At 38.0% G+C, this 18802-nt stretch overlaps 1 protein-coding gene across 1 annotated transcript; it reads left to right on the top strand.

Annotated features, from left to right (window-relative positions):
• The first annotated feature begins 8847 nt into the window (after positions 1–8847).
• Positions 8848–17748, top strand: LOC108896722 (short chain dehydrogenase/reductase family 16C member 5). Its single transcript, XM_018695955.2, is given in 6 exon segments — positions 8848–8984; positions 11948–12275; positions 14174–14305; positions 14758–14857; positions 17599–17717; positions 17719–17748. Coding segments are annotated over 5 exon segments (702 nt in total). The 5' UTR covers positions 8848–8984; positions 11948–11954.
• Positions 17749–18802: the final 1054 nt, after the last annotated feature.

Genomic DNA, 18802 nt, shown 5'->3' with positions numbered 1-18802 from the left:
ATTAAGGTTGTCATTTATTTCAGTCATATGGCTGGCAGTTTGTTACATATAAAAACTGAATAGGTGGGACATGATGGAAGCTTTTGTCAGTGTCAGTCTTTTGCAAACAGGGGTATTGCCATTTCCTGGAGACAGTACCAGTGTAAACTCATTTTTATCAAATATGCAGAAATACCAATAGAAAAGATTAATGTGTTGATTTTGGGCCATTCAGGCAGACCACACTGGTCCTGGTTTTAAAACAGAAAAGGCAAAATTTTCACTGAACTAGCTGTAGGTATAAACAGTAGTTTGTTTTATCAGCTTGCGATATGATAATAATATGAAAATCCCACCAGTTGGATATCCATGATAACACTCTTTAAACTATACTTGCTGCGGGAAATTTCATTAACTCTGTCTTGAAAGTCTTCCCACCAAGGGAAGCAAGAGGCGCAAAAAGCAAGAAGAAGAATTTCACAAGTGCAGGAGGGAGGGCTGCTGTTGGAGATCAAGAGGAGGTCACATAAGGTAATTATCAGTGTGAGTAGGTGTGAGTAGTAGCATCAGCGGACCATCCATCCACCCATTATCTATACCGCTTATCTTTAAGGGTCACAGAGGGGGTGGCTACAGCAAAGCCTAGATGACCTTGAGTGAGACACCTGGACACACACCAGTCCATCGCAGCATCAGAGGACAAGAGGAAGCAAAAAAGTGGAACCATATTACATTAGCTGTCAACTCTGTGTCAGTGGGGTCAGAGGGCGCACTGTGGCAGAAATAAAGGCAAATTGCTTTGACATAAAGTTGGATGCAAAGATAGATAATAAAAAAATAGATTACATTATACTCATGGATGACGATGTGCTCTCAGGTCAGCCAGCTGAAGACATTCCCCATGAAGACTCTGAGGCAGCTGCAGGTTCATATTAAAATTTACCCAGCAGGCCTCTATCAAACATTAACATAAGACTATTTTAAGATTTAACTTATCTCAAAAATGCAGTACAGTAAAAATCAACAAAACACTCCAGCTGATTAATGAAATGCTGCACTTACATTTCTCTCTCCAAATGTTGAAACTTGTGTGTGTGATGCAGAACATCACACAGACGCTCCACAACAGTGTTTAGGTGGGTGGTACAAAAGTAAAGTAATCCCTCCTCATTGGTGGTCATCTGGCACGTCTTGCCGGTCAGGTAATGACAATGACAATTTTCATAGCAATTTTGTGCAAAACAGAACAAAACTCTCTACCACAGCACAGGTGTGCATATGACACTCTCTGTATTAGCACTCCTGTCTGCTCTGTGAGTGGACTAAAGGTGTCATTGGTCAAGATGCTTAAGCATAACCTCAGTCACCCAGAAAAACAACCCTGAGTTTTAGATCAATAAGAATCATTTTGCATTTCCAAAAGTAACATTTCTTACCAACTTACCAATAAGCCGCCCATCTCCATGATCACCTTGCTACAGGCATATCCTGACTGCAATGTTATGCAGCATGAATGAATGATGAGCTGGCCACTGAGTACAAACATAAAGCAAGTTGCCTTTGAACTCTGACATGACTTGGACATTGTTGGAGTGTTATTGCTTATGACTGAGGGAAAGGAAGCCATCAAAAATGTCTTTAAGCACAGTTCATGGTAATCTGAATCACAAAACAAGCCATTCATCTGAAGAACTATTTTTATTTGTTGACACACGATAAAAATCTTATTAAATACATGTATTTATTTAAGTTCCATAATAATAAGGCTTGTCCAGTTCTTCTGCCTTTGGAGAAAGGTGGATTACCTGCATGTGACTCATACAACAGCTCTGGCCACTCAAAAATTTTGCCTGAGAAAATTCCTGGTATGACAAAACTGGTGCCACAAATTCTCTTAAACCACTCATACATGGCACTTATGAGCAGATCTGTACGAGCGGTTGTTGGATGATGCCATATGTTTGCAGCCAAAAGCAGAATGAAGCTCAGTGATTTTGTTTTGTAATTGCTCTGAACATCAAATAGAGAGAGAGAGGTCTTTCAGTTACAGATCATAATTATCGCTCTCCTCATCTCTTTCCTCTTTCCATCTCAACCTTCATTCTGTCTCCTCTCTGTTTCTCTCTCCCGCTGTTCATTTAACTTTCAACTGTGAAATGGGCGATCATTCAGTCCTGTTGGGACAGAACATAACAGCATTTTACTTCAATTAGCCTGCACAAAAACATAACAAATCTTTGCAATACTCTGATCACTAGGTGTGTGTGTGTGTCACACAGTTGTGTGTTTAGTTTGATAAGGTTAGTTTTGAGTATTATTATTGCTGTTTTGTTAAATGCATCCAAGAAGCATTCAAAACATTGAAATCAAACTGCTTAAACCATCTACAGAGGTGGATTTATTTTAGTTAGATGTCTGTCTCTCCGACATAAACGTAACCTTTATTTCTCCCATGGTATAATTATATCAATTAGCAGTCTGTGGAAATTAACACTCATTGTCTGATTTTCTGATATATCTGTGGTCTGCCTCCTCTGTCCTGGTGCTAACAGCAGCTGAAGTTCCACTAAAACAACACTGAAATGAACCATTATTCTCTGTGTCATTAAAACAATAAGGGAAAAAAGGCCTTTCTACACTTATGATCATATACAAGGCACACTGAAGTGTTTGTAGTTAGTATCTGATCCCTGGTTCAGTGAATGTTGCCTGTAACTGAATGCAAACCTAAATGAGAGAAAGGGTAAACTTAGACATGCCGTTGTAGCTTTGGGCATGGCTGTTAAACCTGCCTATTACACTATTATAACACTGTGTGACACAGATTTTGTTCCTAGATAGTATGTGTTATTTTTTAAATGCTTATGTTGTAAAAATATAGAAAATGGCCATTGTTACCTTCAAACTTTGCTTTTGTGACCTGGATGATGAAAGTATATCTTGGTGGCAGCTCTCACCTTGCACCTCTGAGTATGCTCCCACGTTCTCCTTGAATTTATCAAGATCAGCATCAAGGATATGAACTTTCAGAGACATCCCTGCGGCCCATTTTGCCATAAATCTACACCAGAGCTTCAACCAGTTCCACATAATTTTCAGCCTTGTGATTGCCAAAGAAGCCCCGAACCACTGTGACAAAGTTTTTCCAAGCTTCTTTTTCCTTCCCACTGAGCTTCTTGCAGAATTCTGTGCATTCCAGGATCTGCTTTACTTGTGGTTCAGTGAAGACACCAACTTTGACCTTTGCGTCAGACAGCTTAGGAAAGAAGCCTCAAAGCTACTTGAAGGCTGCAGACTCCTTATGAAGAGCTGTGACAAACTGTTTCATAATGAAATGGGTAAATTTGAAAATGTTATTATCCTGGTCACAAAAGCGAAATTTGGAAACATTGATCTTTTCCATTTATTTTAGGCATAAGAAATTGGGAAATAACACTTTCTGCCCAAGAACAAGAAAAAGTAACCATTTATTATATAGTGTAGTTACACAAGTCCTGAGTTTTTTGTTTGTTTGTTTGGTTGTTTTGTTTGTATCTAAAGTGAGACCTGTAAATTATGCCTGAACACACTGCATACAGGAACATGAAATCATATATCACCACAACAACATGATCACTGGGAAAGTTGAAAAGGTCAGAAATGTTTTTGAAATGGTTTTGAGTCACACTGAACCACTTCTCACTTTGCTAAGTAAAAACAAAGATAATAACAGAGTACCTGGTGTTCCCACTCCCTCTAAACAAGCCTTCATCCACAAAGCCACCAATGCAGAAACACAATGATGTATTTTAATAATGTATTAGCCCATATGTAATAATTTTTAATTATCCACTTGAGTACCTGATTTTTTTTTTTTCATGTCTCACACTAACTGTTTTTGTTTGTTTGTTATTTCATTCCTTTTGAAATTGAGAGATTCATTTGATAACACTGGAACAATGTATTCAGCAGAAATATCAATGTTTTTCATATCTATACAGAGTGCATTATTTGTGCATATCCAAATATATGTCCAGATGTATTGCTATTCAGTTACATTCTTACATTTCTAATGATTTAGATGATGAATGAGAGCAGTGGCAGGGGTTGTACATTTGAGAAAACCTTAATGAACTTAATAACTGATTTCTGTTGTTAGTTTGTGTATGTTCATCTGATCAGATAGCTATCTGATCTAATAAAAGCTAAGTGTAAATGCTTCCAAGAGGCATTTTAGATGGACTGAAATCAGTGTTCAAACCACCACAGGAGGTCGTATGCATTTTAGGTGTATTATGGTCGGATGATGATTTATCCATCTTTCCAACACTCCCCCCAACTATGTCAGTAAGCAGCTTGTGGAAGTAACATGTTCAGAGTCTGCCTGGTCCGGTTGGTTTGAAGCTAAATATTACCAAGACCACACTGAATTAACCCATGTCCCCCTGTCATATGCAGACAAGGGTGAAAAGTGGCTCCAAGAATTTCAGCACATACAGTTTTATCATTTTGCACTGAGCTGCAGCAATAAAACAATAAAAACAACGAAGACACACATACAAGGTCAAAAATCAGCAGTACAGCAACACACACCAAACTAATACTGTGTAGGACCCCCCCTTTGCTCTCAAAACAACCTCAGTTCTTCATGACCTGATTCCACCAGATGTTGGAAATATTCCTCTGAGATTCTGCTCCATGTTGACATGACTGCATCATATTATTTCTGCTGATTTGTCAGCTGCCAATCTCCTGTTCTACCACATCCCAAAGCTGTTCTACTGGACTCAGATCTGGTGACTGAGGAGGTCACTGAAGTTCACTGAACTCACTGTCATGTTGATGAACCCAGTTTGAGACTTTAGCTTTGTGACATGGAGCATTATCCTGCTGGAAGCAGCCGTTAGCAGATGGTGAACTGTGGCCATGAAGAGATGAACATGGTCAGCAACAATACTCAGAGAGACTGTGACATTCAAACCATGACTGATGGTATTAAGGGCCCAAAGTGAGTCTAGAAATCATTCCTCACACCAGTACACCACCAGCAGCCTGGACTGTAGATACAAGGCAGGACCACCCTGACCCTACCATCTGCTGCCTCAGCAGGAGTCCAGATTTTCAGAGATCCTGTGTGGGGATGGGAGAAACTTAGAGAAGGACAACCATCACTGCAACAGCCCACTGATCTGGGCTTAATGGCAGAGTAGCCAGATAGAAGCCTCTCCTCAATTAAAGTTTGCCCCCCTGGTTTCCAGACATGATGTTTAAAATTGGTTGTCTTTTGTGGTGTGAAGCTACATGTTTTTCTAGCAGGACATGTGAGACAAACAGCAATGCAACTTTTGACTTGTATTTACAAGAACCAACAATAGTAACCAGGAGCTAAGAAACAAAAAAGAGAAACAGAACAGACTATATACTATATTTGTGGGCCAAAATTGGTCAAATTCAGTCCACCAGGTACATATTTGTGGTGCCCCTGTGGGTCACACTCAAAATGCATTCGTAGGCCTCTTCCTAAACACAGACTGAAAATATTTACAAAGATTTATTATGACTGGACAAATTGTTGATGAGTTAAAGTTGATTTGCTGCTAAGCCCCGCCTTTGGCATTGTTTTTTAAACTGATGGCACCCATGTTTTAGACTGATCTTGTGCATTTATAGTAGAATTGTGTTGCTCAATCCCACAGTACTGTATAAGAAATTTGGTGTTGATATAGTCAAAATCCAAAAAGTAGATATCAGGAGGTATTTGCAGCACCACCATCTGGCTGATTGCATTTGCACATAATTTCTAGTTCTTGTTTCTAGCTCATTCCAGCTCACAGCAATTTGAGTCATGATGACAAATAATAATAATAAAACAGCATAAACAAAAAATTTAAAAATAAATTAACTCATACTCTCTCTGTTCCACTCAAACACACATACCTTGTCATCTGACATCTTTTAATAAGATCTCAACGTATCATATAAATCAGACAGCCAGCTCTCTCTTCATAACATCTGGAGGTTGAGCTGGAGATTAATTATCATCATTAAAAATGAATATAAATTCCTATCTTGTCATGAAGTTTGGATTTGAACAGATGATACCAGCCACCACCACCAATATAACTTTATATTAACTGTTCAATCAAAGCATAGTTAAGGTTAAGGTAAATTGATCTAATTATAACCATGCAAGAAGTCATTCTTCTTGTGATTCAAAGTTTTTTTTTTTCTTTTCTTGCTCTGTGAGTTGTATATGTGTGCGTGTGTGTGTGTGTGTGTGTGTGTGTGTGTGTTGGGGGGGGGGGGGGGGGGTTAATTTCAACTTTGAATAATGGTTTGCTAGCTAATCAATGTGCATGCTGGTGATATATAATAAAACAGACAACTTAATGTTACAAAGTTACAGTTCTCCTTTTAGAGCTGTAAATATTTGAAATTACTTTAGAGGAGCCACTTTCTGATCTGAGTTTGTCTGACATCTTCAGTAAGATGAGAGGATGGTGATGATGGAGCCGCAGCTGATTTATTCTCAAACTGAAATGTTGCTTCATTTATCACCAAACTAACTTTTCCAGTGTTACCTACTTAGCCACATTACATACCAATATTAAACTATTCTAACAGCAGGCTGCTGTTGTGTTGCAAAGTCAACCACTTGACCAGTCCAGCTAAGTAGAACTTTATTTAAATAGCACTTTAAAAATCTGAGCTACAAAGACACTTCACAGACACAAAAACTGAAAAAGCACTTGCTTTAAATTCAAAACACTCAACAGAGACTCAGCTGATCTGACCTGAGCCTGGACAGCAAGAGTTTGGTCTCCTCGAGACTTAAACTGTGTGCGGGGAACAACCAGGAGTCCATGTTCTGATGACCTGGGAGGTCTAGTGAACATGTAAGGGATCCGCAGCTCACTGATATACATGTATGATACATGTATGTACATGGAGCTAAACTGTGTAGTGCCTTAAAGGTTATAGAGAGATTTTAATCAATCAATCAATTCTAATTTCATATGAATCCAGTGTAATGATGCCAGCACAGTGTGATATGAGAGCATGTTTGTCAGTAAATGTGCTGACAAACACATGACTAATTGCAGAAGTGCTGTAACATCACGACTAATACAGAAACTTCTGTTTCTGTATTAGTACAGAAACTTCTGTTACAACTCATGACAATAGTCAAGACAGGAAGAGATAAAGCAGTGAGTGATTTGTTCGAGCTGGGACACAGTTGGGTAATGCTTTGTAATGAAAATAGCAGGACTGAGTAACTGACCTAAGATGTTACTGACAGTTTAACAGGGAATCAAAAATGACTGAGGTTTCTGTGCAGCAAATAACCAGGACTTCAGTTTTGTCATGATTAAACAGCAGGACATGAGACATCCAGGCACTAATCTTATTAAGACAATGTTGTAAAATGGACAGATTTGAAAGTTCACCAAGTTTCACAAACACATGCAGCTATAAAAGTAGATTTAATGTACATGATACTAACAGCTACTGATATTCTGTGACATTGTATATTTTTGGATCCATAATAAAATGTTAAACACAGTGACTTTTGTCCACCCCGTAAACAGAAAACCAAACCCTAGTGAAAAGTGAATTCTAATTCATCAAGTTATATTTTTTTTTATTCATGCATTAAATTCAATCTTTATTTTAATGCTGAACTACATTGAGGTAGAGGCCTCATTTATAAAATATGAGTACCACAGAAAAAAACCTAGATAAATGGCGATAAAAAGAAAAAACAATAAAAACATCAAATTAGTAAGATAGTAAAACCTAAAGAATAAAGAAACCAATACACTATAAGCAAATAACTCAAATAAAACAAGAACAGGATCAGATTAAAAATCTAAATAGCCCTAAGGATAAAAATGAGGTAAGCTTTAAATTATTCAGCAAATTATTCAAAGTTGTAGGGATATAAATGAGTGTGCACCGTCTGTGCCGTCAAAACACAGTTTTACCTTTTCTCTTCCATCAACATTTGTTTATTGTTGTTATTCAGTTTTTTTTTGGCCCAATAGGTTTTGCCAGTAGTGGCTGATCTTCCTAGGGTCCATACTTTAAAAATATCCAGATTAAATATTGATATGGTGATTGAAAAAAGTCCAAACCACATGTAAATATATATATTCATACAATACAACCAAGGCAAGTATCCATTCCACAGAAGCCCTGTACTTACAGGGTGAGTGTGTTTTTAAAAGGTTGCTCTTGACTTCAAAGATAACTTCTGTTCTCCCTCAAAGTTAGGGGATATGAGTGTTTGACCAGAGTGCTCCAAAAGAGCTGAAAAAGATTCACCTGCATGACTGAACAACATCACAGAATGAATTACACTTTTCACTATTACTAGAGTGACAAAAGCAGTAATGGCAGTATTTCCTGCCATCAATCCATTATGGCTTATGATGGGATTCTAATTAAATCATTTTTATCATATTTGTAATTATTATGCCTTTTAATGTTGTAAGAGGTCTTGAACGCATATTATATTAATGTGAATGATTTACACTGCCATGTAGTATGCGTGTTTGATTTATTCAGTTAGTTACAGTGTTCGTTGTACATTAAATTTACTTTGAATTTATAAAATGAAAACAAGCAACAGCACACACTTCAACTCCCACAACGCCTCGCGCGGCATAGGATAATGAATTGGTTGACTTTATGTCACGTGAGACATCTAGCGTCTCCCTGTTGAGTACCGCTTTTCTCACTGTTTTTTCTCCCGCAGGCTACAGAAACCACCGAGCTTCAGCCGGGACAACAGACCGAGCACAGCCCGTGAAACAAGGTGGTATCCACACCACGGTACGTTCACCGGCTCGGGGAGCTGTAAACATACACGCTGTGCTGCTTGTAAGTTCGATAAGATAACACACGTCTGATTAGAGCAGAGCCTGTGTGTCGTAACGTTAGCCTATGTGGAGAGCAAAGGTCTCGGGTGCCACTAGGGACAGACTGTTAAACATACTCGGTAGGTCGACAGGACTCACATCGTGGTAAGTTAAAGGGTCATTTCGATTAAACCGACGCATTATCAAGCTAAGTCCGTTAGATATCTGTTAGTTATATTCCACTTTCTTTCAAAAGGTAGTTGTTTGTCTTTTGTATCACGCAGTGATAACTGTTAAACGTACTGGCGGCATGTGGTAGCTTAGGATGCGAGTCAAACTTCAAGAGGAGTTTCTTGAGTTAATCCTCCAATACAAGAAACACTACAGTGCGTTTTTTACCTATAAAACTCCGTTTTTCCACATGTTTTAGCACATTACCATTTACTTTACACCACTCAAGTGTATTTTTCGATTATTTTTTGTGGACGAAAGAATTGTGTTTCCACATCGTTATTGATTTTAACTCTCCATGCCCACTAAGGTATGAAAATCTTAAAAAGATTCAATTTGATTTGAGTTTTAATTCTTAAAAGTAAAATTATAATAAGCATTTTTAAAATACCTCCAATTAAGTCTTGTATTAGATGCTTGTAGAAAACTATGCAAATAGATTACAAATAGATTATTAATAGATTACTTAATTAATGGAAAACCAATTTTGGAACATTGATAATTAATGAATTCATTTTGACAATTAATTCATTGTGTAAGTTATCTATCCAGCACAAACTTTAAAAATGTATTTTGTCTCATGACCAGTTGAGTAAGTAGACAACCAGCCAAACAACTAGGTTCATTTGAATGAGGTTTAACAGTCAAAAATTCAGTTAATCTGCTTCATCAGGACTGTGTAGGTGTGGTCTTACCACCTTTGACTGATTATATGAAGCTGCTGAGGTCAGCAGTTTGAGCAGCTCCACCGGCTGATATCCCACGGTTGCTGTCAAAACATATGTTATAAACTGTAGAGAGTTTGTATTGATATTATTAAAGTAGTATTTTACGTATTGTGCTAAAACTGTAGGAGTGAGACTGCTGTGAGCTAAAACTGAATTTCACCACAGAACAGACAGCCCTCTACAGATCCATATTATTAATTTTTTACAATTACTCTTAGTTCAGAGTAGAAATGCACAGAGTAATGCAGCCTTTGTGACTTCACAGGGTCCGTTGCCTTAAGTCAAATTTCTACAGGTTTGATGTATTTCCAGTCCAGGATTGAACATATACAGGTGTAGAAGTTGTCATTCAAAATCAGTTATGTTACTTAGTTGTACAGTTTGCTCTCAGAACCTCCACCAGTAAGAGGACAAGGTGGTGCTCACAAGCAGAGATGCTGTAAGGGAGGAGATAAACCATTTAGAGAATCCTGAATAGCACACTCCATAACTACAAAGATGGCTGTTGTATGACACATGCCCTCTCCCTTTCTTGAAACAGCTGATCATCTGCTGAACTGAGAATTATATCATGCGTTTTACAATAGTTTCAACTGATGGTGGTAGCAGGTGCAGATGGACTTCATATAAGCATGGAAGACATGGAAAACTTGTGTGATATATCAACTGTTTTAAACATCAGATATAAACTCTGGCATTTGTTGAAGTGCCTAGTGGGATGAGCTGATGGTGTCACATCACAGCACTCTGGATTGAGCTGTAGAAGAGGTTGGTGTCATGAAACCTTGCACACATGTTGTGGACGTATAACCTGTGGGGAAGCGTTTTAAACCCTATTTTGTTACCAAAGGTCACTTTTTAATCAGATTTTATCAGATTTGACTGGTGAATCTATGCAGTTTTTATGTCCTGGTGACTATGGAAAGTGACATTATGGCTCTCACTTCATACAATTTAAGTAGGAGCCACATCTAGTTAGGCCAAAACAACTGCCAAGAGTTTGCATAATCGGTAGTATGAGATAAGTAAGGACCTTTTTAGAACTTTGAATCATTCAAAGCTACTCTTGTGCCGTCCCAGAATAAAGATATAGAGCTGGAAATGAGCTTAATAAATAAAGAACTCAGACAAGTAATACAATTAATAAAAACATTAAATAGAGTTATCTGATTAAAATTTCCAAGACTGGATCATATTTCTTAAAATCCTCTCAGAAAGGGATATTGTAATTAATATTTATCTTGACAGTGTCGGATGTGCAATATTTTTCTTATCAGTAGCAAGAAGAGCAGATTGTTAATATAACATGATAACCATCTGTGGAGGTTCTGCCATTACTGTGTGTTTGGACAGGAATAATAATATTCATGCTTCAAAGTCCAACATGTCATTAATTTCAGTTTCTTCTTTTCTGTTGATCTATTATCAGTCCTAAAATCAGCTTATAGGCACACTACCACCATCAGCTGGACTGAAGTGCAGCCATACACTGTGGTGAATTATGGGATACACTTAGCTCTGAATACCACTTTGAAGCAGTGTTAGGAGAACTGTGCATTAAGTGTGAGTTAAGTGGTACTGTGTGTTGGCTTTTTTCCACACGCACTTGCCCACTATTTGTGCGCTCATGAATGCCATGAGCCAATGTGGGTATTGGGACAGACCCTTACCCTTCAGCATTGTTAAGGATGCAGTCATCTTGTTTGAATAAACTTTACTGGAATTGTCACTGGACAAAACTGACCAGAGGTTTGTGTTTATGGTCAGTGTGACCGCACACAAATGTGTAGTATGATACAACACAATGTACAGTCAATACAAATACATAATGTGTGCCCAGGTTTTGATAACAGCCCTGCAGCTGTGATCATATTTAGATTCAGATGTTGCTAAAAGCTAATTTTAGCACAGACATATATAATACAAAGTACTTGCCCACCTCAGATCAGTAGAATCAACTGACACACATGTTTATGTTGTCAGTGGAGGTGGTTTAGACTGTTATAAAACACTGTCAGAAAAAAAACCTGGAAAATTTGAGAACTGATCGATAACACAATTGACTGAGGGTAGAAAAAGTAAACATTAACATTTGCATGTTTAAACCTGTTACTTAAGTTCACTCCACTCTATAATGTATCCTCTTTCTTTTTTTCTATTCCTTCCTAGATCCATTATGAATTTCTTCCTGGAAACAATCCAAGTCCTCCTGTTGTCCATCTGGTACAATGTGGAGTCTTTCATCCACCTCTTTGTACCCAGGAGGAAGAAGAACGTAGCTGGTGAAGTGGTGCTGATCACAGGGGCAGGTAGCGGGATTGGTCGCCTCATGGCCCAGGAGTTTGCAGCTCTTGGCACTGTGCTGGTGTTGTGGGATATTAACCAGGAGGGCATGAAGGAAACCGCTCAACTGGCTAAACAGAGTGGAGCCAGCAGAGTCCACTACTATCTGTGTGACTGCAGTGACAAGAATGAGGTGTACAGAGTGGCTGACCAGGTAAGGTTACCATACCATACCATACCATGCTTGGCTTGCTGTACTCAGCTAGCTGCACCCTGCTGGCCTTATTTTAATGCATTGTTGTTGGATTATGCCAGCTGATAAAAATGGTTTAGCCATCATTTCCATCAGTTAGAGCAACACTGTATCCATTAAAGTAATGTTGGAATGCGACAACAGCAAGAAACAAGAATAGTAAGATGAACGGACAGTGTTTAAACGAGCAGTTTCAGGGGGAAGAGAGGCAGTTAACGTCAGTAAATCAGTCTGTGTGTATTGGTCTATAAATCAGTATGAGTGATTCTTACTGTATCTGTTGTCCACACCTGCCTCATACTGTATGTGAACAGCTTCTCCTTTCATTAGTTCATTAAATCCCTACAGCCATCTGAAGGCAGCAGGACGCGTGTTTGCAAATCTGCAGCCTTTGATTTGAGAAGTGCCAAGCCAGGGCACAATGTCATTACAGGCAGCTGTTTACCCTCATTAAATCACATGCACATGACTATAGGTTGCTACAAAGTAACCCCACATACCTCTACTCAGAGTAGGTCCATATCAGATGACATTCTGCTATTTTATTTTTTGGACAATTATAGTATAGTTATAAATAGTTCACACAAGTAACAACCTGTGACATGACATAGAATCAAGAACACAGTTCCAAGAGTGAAGATTGTATCTGTCATGAATGTCTGATGTATTGCAGGTCTGTTTTATAATACTGCATTATTTATAACACGTTAGACAAATGAACAGAAACCTGAGTATTTATATATAAATCAGGGTGGTACCTGCGAAAGGACACTGTGTGATTGTTCAGTGTGCCATGATATGGCCATCTGAATAATGTTTTTGATTACAATTAATGCTTAAATCCTACAGAAAATACAACTACTATTTCCTTCAAAAGTCAGCTCAAGCGTGTGTGTGTGTGTGTGTGTGTGTGTGTGTGTGTGTATATCCCTCGGGGCAGGGGTGGGATGACTGTTGAGTAAACAGACATTTTGTTGGCTTAATACACGAAATGTGGGCAGGTGCTGTAACAGCTAGACCCAAGTGAACAAAGAGAGCAGGATCTGAACTACTTTAAGGTCAACTGCCCAGAAACATACAGAGCCCAATGCTGTGGCTGGGCCATTATAAGCATATGTGTGTTTGTTGGGAGCTTAAAACAGCAGTATCTTATCTGTGCAAAATGTGAAGTTGTTTATTAAAAAAGTTCAGCTCAGATCAGTCAGTCATTAAAGATAGACTGGGTGTAGCAGGACTTGCAGATAATCTTGTAGTACATAATATCTACAGTTTCATCTGCTAAAGTCAGATAAATAAGAACAGATGCCTGTGCTCAGCTAACCTGTGCCTTGACATCAAGGCAATGTGTTTTTTATGTCCTGGAGCAGTAACTGACAACTGCTTTGGGATAAAGAGAAATGCTAATTTGTAGAAGTCAGAGACAAATCTATCAGGAGTCTCACATCAAGTTCATACCACATGAGAAGATTCTCATTTTAACAGGTACTTATGTCACTTTCACTCGTTAGAATGACAAACACCAAGGCCGGTCAGATAAGCTGCAAATTAATGTTAATTAATGAATTAATTAATGTGTCAGTAACTCTATGACAGGCCACAATTTCACTTATCTGTTTGGTCTGGTGCTCTCAGCAGCCAGTGTCTGTGTCTGCTGCTTCCTTCATATCATATCAGTAATAAGCTGATCATTGTAATACTTTTGAACCAAGATCTTCACTATTTGAATCAAGAGGCTTATCAACAACACCTGTAAATGGTCTAAAGATTTAAAGCAGTCTCTCAAGAACTCTGTTTGCCCTTGGGAATATCTTTACAAAGTTGTATCATACATGACTGACATTTTCCTGTGCTCCATGCAGGTAAAGCGAGAGGTGGGTGATGTCAGCATCCTGGTGAACAATGCTGGGATCGTGACAGGAAAGAAGTTCATGGATGCTCCTGATTCCCTGATTGAGAAGACAATGGAGGTCAACACTATGGCTCACTTCTGGGTCAGTAAGTCACAGCGATCTTGTCAGCTTAACTTTGTTGTCACTTTTGTTACTGTGTTGTCTGAGCAGTTTCTTATGGAGACTTTGTCTGAAAAAAATGTTGTAGTGTTAAATTTAACAACTTCCCAGTTAGCATCTCCATTCAGTTTTTGTGCTCCACCAGAATAATTATAGATTTTCTAGTTATTATTTTAATTGATTAATGGATATATTAAGTGAATATCAAGTCAAGATGAGTGTGGACTAAATGGCACTTGAATGCTGATTAACTTTATTCAGTTTTTTTTTTTTTTTTGGTCAGAATAATCATTATAACAACAGTAAATTTAAATGCTGTACTCAGAATATGGTTGTCTGTTATCCCTGGAAGTAGAAGTAGAATTGAATCCCTGCCTCTTAAGGTTTCCATATATTGTTTTTGATTCATTTGTTTTCTGTCTCTCTCTGCTCAGACCTACAAGGCCTTCCTTCCTGCTATGATTGCCAACAATCACGGCCATCTTGTCAGCATTGCCAGCTCTGCTGGACTCATAGGAGTTAATGGATTGGCAGGTGTGTGTTTTCTCCTCTTAATCACATAATGCATGTCATTCCATGAAGCACCTAGATGTACAATTTTTACATGATTACAGCATCTTTGAAAATCATCTGGTGATCATAAGATTTTATCAGAAGAAAAAATTATATAATTCTGGTGAAATTTTGTAATCATATGGTTTAATGTCACCTCATTCATTCAGTTTGACGTTGTGCTCATGTTAGCCTATTCTATTTTGTTTTGTCTTAACCCTCCAGTAGCGTGTTATGTACAGTGGCAAGAAAAAGTTTGTGAACTTTTGGGAATTTCATAGTTTTCTGCATGAATTTGTCATAAAATGTGATCTGATCTTCATCTCAAGTCAAGGGTATTGACAAATATAATGTGCCTAACATAATAACACATTTTTTTTTTTTTATCTTTCATGTCTTTATTGAAACGTTTACACTTTATCATGACATGTAGATTGATGGGCATAAGTGGTAATTTTATCTATGTACAAATAGATCTACAACACAAATGTGCAAAAGTGAAGGACTCTGAATACTTTCTGAAGGCACTGTAAAGACGGTCATAACTTAAGTGTTAGGGGACTGATAAGGACTGAGATAGGGATGTCCTTGACTCTTCTGTGTGAATCCTGCCAGGGCCAGTCACAACATTTTTTTAACTGACTGGTTAAAGGTTGTGTAAATCTGATCAATTTCCAATCCAATATTTATTGTAATCCATTGTGCTCTGGGTGCACAAACACTTCATTGTGGTCTTTTCAACCAGTAGAACTGTTTTCTGACTCAGTGTTGTGAGTGACTCAAACTCTAAGCAGCACAAAGTAAACAAACAGCAGGCAACAGCCTCAATGAAATATTCATACTGACAGAACTGTCAGCAAGTGATTCAAGCAGAGCTGATTTAGATTAACAAACAGAGCTGTTTAGTCTCTAAATTAGTGACATAAACCCGGTCTGTAAAATCCTGCTGTTATGATTCAAAACTGCTTTTGAACTTTTATCATGCCATAGGTGTGTTGTAGGTACTGCATAGCCACGTACCCTACGTTGTGGCCTGACATGCACCGCCCCCAAAATATAGCTACAGAGCCATATGAGAAAGTGGCTAGCAAGGTGATAGGCTATCTTTGACCAGCAGGTCCTCTGCAAGGATAGTTCTAAACTAGACAGCAAAGAACACCCCTGTCACTGTGAGTTTGAAACTCTTCCTTCAGACCAGAGATTCAGAGTACCCCAGTTCAAGTGCAATATGAGTAAAAACTCCTTGTTCCTTGTGCAATAAACCTGCTAAATTTGCACATCATTTTGAATAAATTTTTTTTTGTTTTAGCACTTAGTATTTTTGAGATTGTTTTGTTGTATTGAAGGTAACTTCAAAATGGCATTTGTAAAGAGTTCAATTAGTTACAAAAAGTATTTTTAAGATTAACTCATAAAGAACCTTTTCTGTTCAGAAGCAGTAGTTCTATGTATATCACAGTAAGTAGAACATTGGAAACCAGTTTTGATTGCCTTCTTTGATGAGTTTTTCAATAGACCTCAGATCTTATAAAGGGTAATTGGCTTACCAATGTGAGATTGCCACAGTTTATTCTTAAAAATTGATGGTACAAAAAAATCTTCACCCAACCTTTTTTTCAGTCTAACACTTTCAGTAATCTAGAAGTGGAGACATGGAATGATTTTTGGACCTGTAGTTTTGTAGTAAATGTCATTTCTTGTCTTGTTTTTTAATTGGAACTTTCTGTTCAGTGACTGGTATTTAATTGAACTTTGTCTTGAGAAAACCTTGCTCTCCTTAGGCATAAGCTGACCACTGTGTGATGGACTGCACCAGAGAATATTACACTTAAAGACTGAGTTGCCCTCTCACCTGTATTGTCAGGAAGATTTATGGGCCTTTATCACCTGCCTGCTTGGGTTAGATTATGTAACAGATGTGGCCATGGCACAAAATCATTATTGTAAATAATCGCTGTACTGTGATCAGCAAACATGTTACTTGATAGCTATGCATGTGGTGCATGTGGAAGGGAGGTGACTTTGAGTTCTCTTCCAACAAAAAACAAAAAACTGGGCAGATGCAGTGTTTCCCAGTGGAAGTACACCTAACAAAACCTCATAGTTGACTGAAATACAAACAGCCATACAGAGTTCTTCCTTTTGACTGATTGAAACAGCATCTGATATAGCTGTATCTTTGTCTTTGATCACATCCATACTCAAATCATTTCTGTTTTGGCCCTCTGTCCACTCTTCAGGCCCTGATCTAGTTTGTGATTCTGCTTAAAGTAGGGTGGGTGTCTTTATATGCAGACCTGTTAAAACAGGTGCAGTTAACATGTAGACTGGTGCACATTGAAATTTTGACCCTGCAACTCCAATTCCATGTCAGCCTGTCTTCAGTTTAAATAAGCAAAACAAAATGCACACTGTCTGTTCTTTGGGGCGGAACTTTACATATGGCTTTTTAATCATCTGTAATTAAAAGGAATCAGGTGTCTATCTTAATGGGTAAGATTATTAAATCTGAATCTGAATGATTGAAACTCAAGGGTAAAATGACGGTCGGCAGCAAATATGCAAAGTAATTAGTAATTTACTATCCTTTTGGAATGTGTCCTTTCTGAACGATACTTGAGGTAAAACAACAAACAAGAGCATTAACTGACCTCTGTGACTCCTTACGATTGATTATCCTTTTCACTTGCTTTTTCCTGTATCTCTGACCCTTCTCCCTGCAGACTACTGTGCTAGTAAGTTTGGAGCAGTAGGTTTTGCAGAGTCAGTTGGTCTGGAGCTACTGGCAACTGGAAAAGATGGCATCAAGACCACCATTGTGTGTCCGTACTTCATCAACACTGGGAATGTTCGATGGATGTCAAACCAAGTAGGTCTCTTTTCATGATTTCATCAACAAGCTCAACTGCAGAATATTTACAATATAATAAAGTTCCCATTGTGGCAAAATTAGGTTATTTGCAATGGCCAAAAAGTCAATAGTAAAATAGATTAAAAAGCAATTATAAAAATAGAAGTATGGTTAAGTGTAAAGCTAGATAATGTGTTGGGATTACCATCTCAAAATTATCTGTAATCTAGTTTATAGAAAATATATATTTTACATTCATGTCCTTCTGTTTCATGTTAAAAAAAATGATTTTTTTAAAAAATATATGTTATGAATTAGAGTTAGCAGAACATTGTTTGTGCCACAGAGGAAAATTACAGATGCAAAAGAAATGGATAAAACACATTAATGCCCGATAAAGTCTATCTGATATGTTTAATTTATAAATTACTATGAACTTACTGACAGCAGTAATGATTTTTGTCCAGTAATGTCTATGCAATAGAGGCTACAGAGGGCAAACATTTATCACAGTGGTCACCTCTAATCCTGGTGATTATCAGAGGCACTTTTTAAAATGTAGAGTGATGTATTTTGCAATAATAATAATAATGATAACAAGCAAAGCAATGTTCTGCTTCAGACATAATCATGGAAAGCACTGGTTCTGCTGTTTATGCCAATTTCTTTGTCTTACCTGTCACTAAAAACAGTTTTCCTGCACAGCATAGGTTACCATGTTGATTTAATCAGACTAAAAGTGAGCTCAACTTTGCGAGGTAACCCCCTTAACCTGCTTCATGATCTGCTCAGTAGTTAATGTTAACTAGCCAGCTGTCTGCACAAATCATGTTTTGATGTCTTGTCAAGAAACACAAGCAGCAGGAGCAGACAGATTAGTGTGCTGCCTTTTCTGGTACTAGTGCTAATTAAACTGGATGTCTGCTCTCTCCTTAGTTGAAGCTTTTGGCACTGACAGTTGTGGTTAGGTGTATTGGCACCCACAATGACATCCCTAACATTATTTCTTAGGAGAGCTGCAGCTATGAGGTCACCAGTTTTTCAGTCATCAGTACTAATCACATTTCAAATGACGC

This window comes from Lates calcarifer, linkage group LG4 (genome assembly GCF_001640805.2).
Source record: "Lates calcarifer isolate ASB-BC8 linkage group LG4, TLL_Latcal_v3, whole genome shotgun sequence".
Lineage (NCBI taxonomy): Eukaryota > Metazoa > Chordata > Actinopteri > Centropomidae > Lates > Lates calcarifer.
The sequence above is the reverse complement of the archived record's forward strand: the minus strand, read 5'-3'. Positions and strand labels throughout refer to the sequence as shown.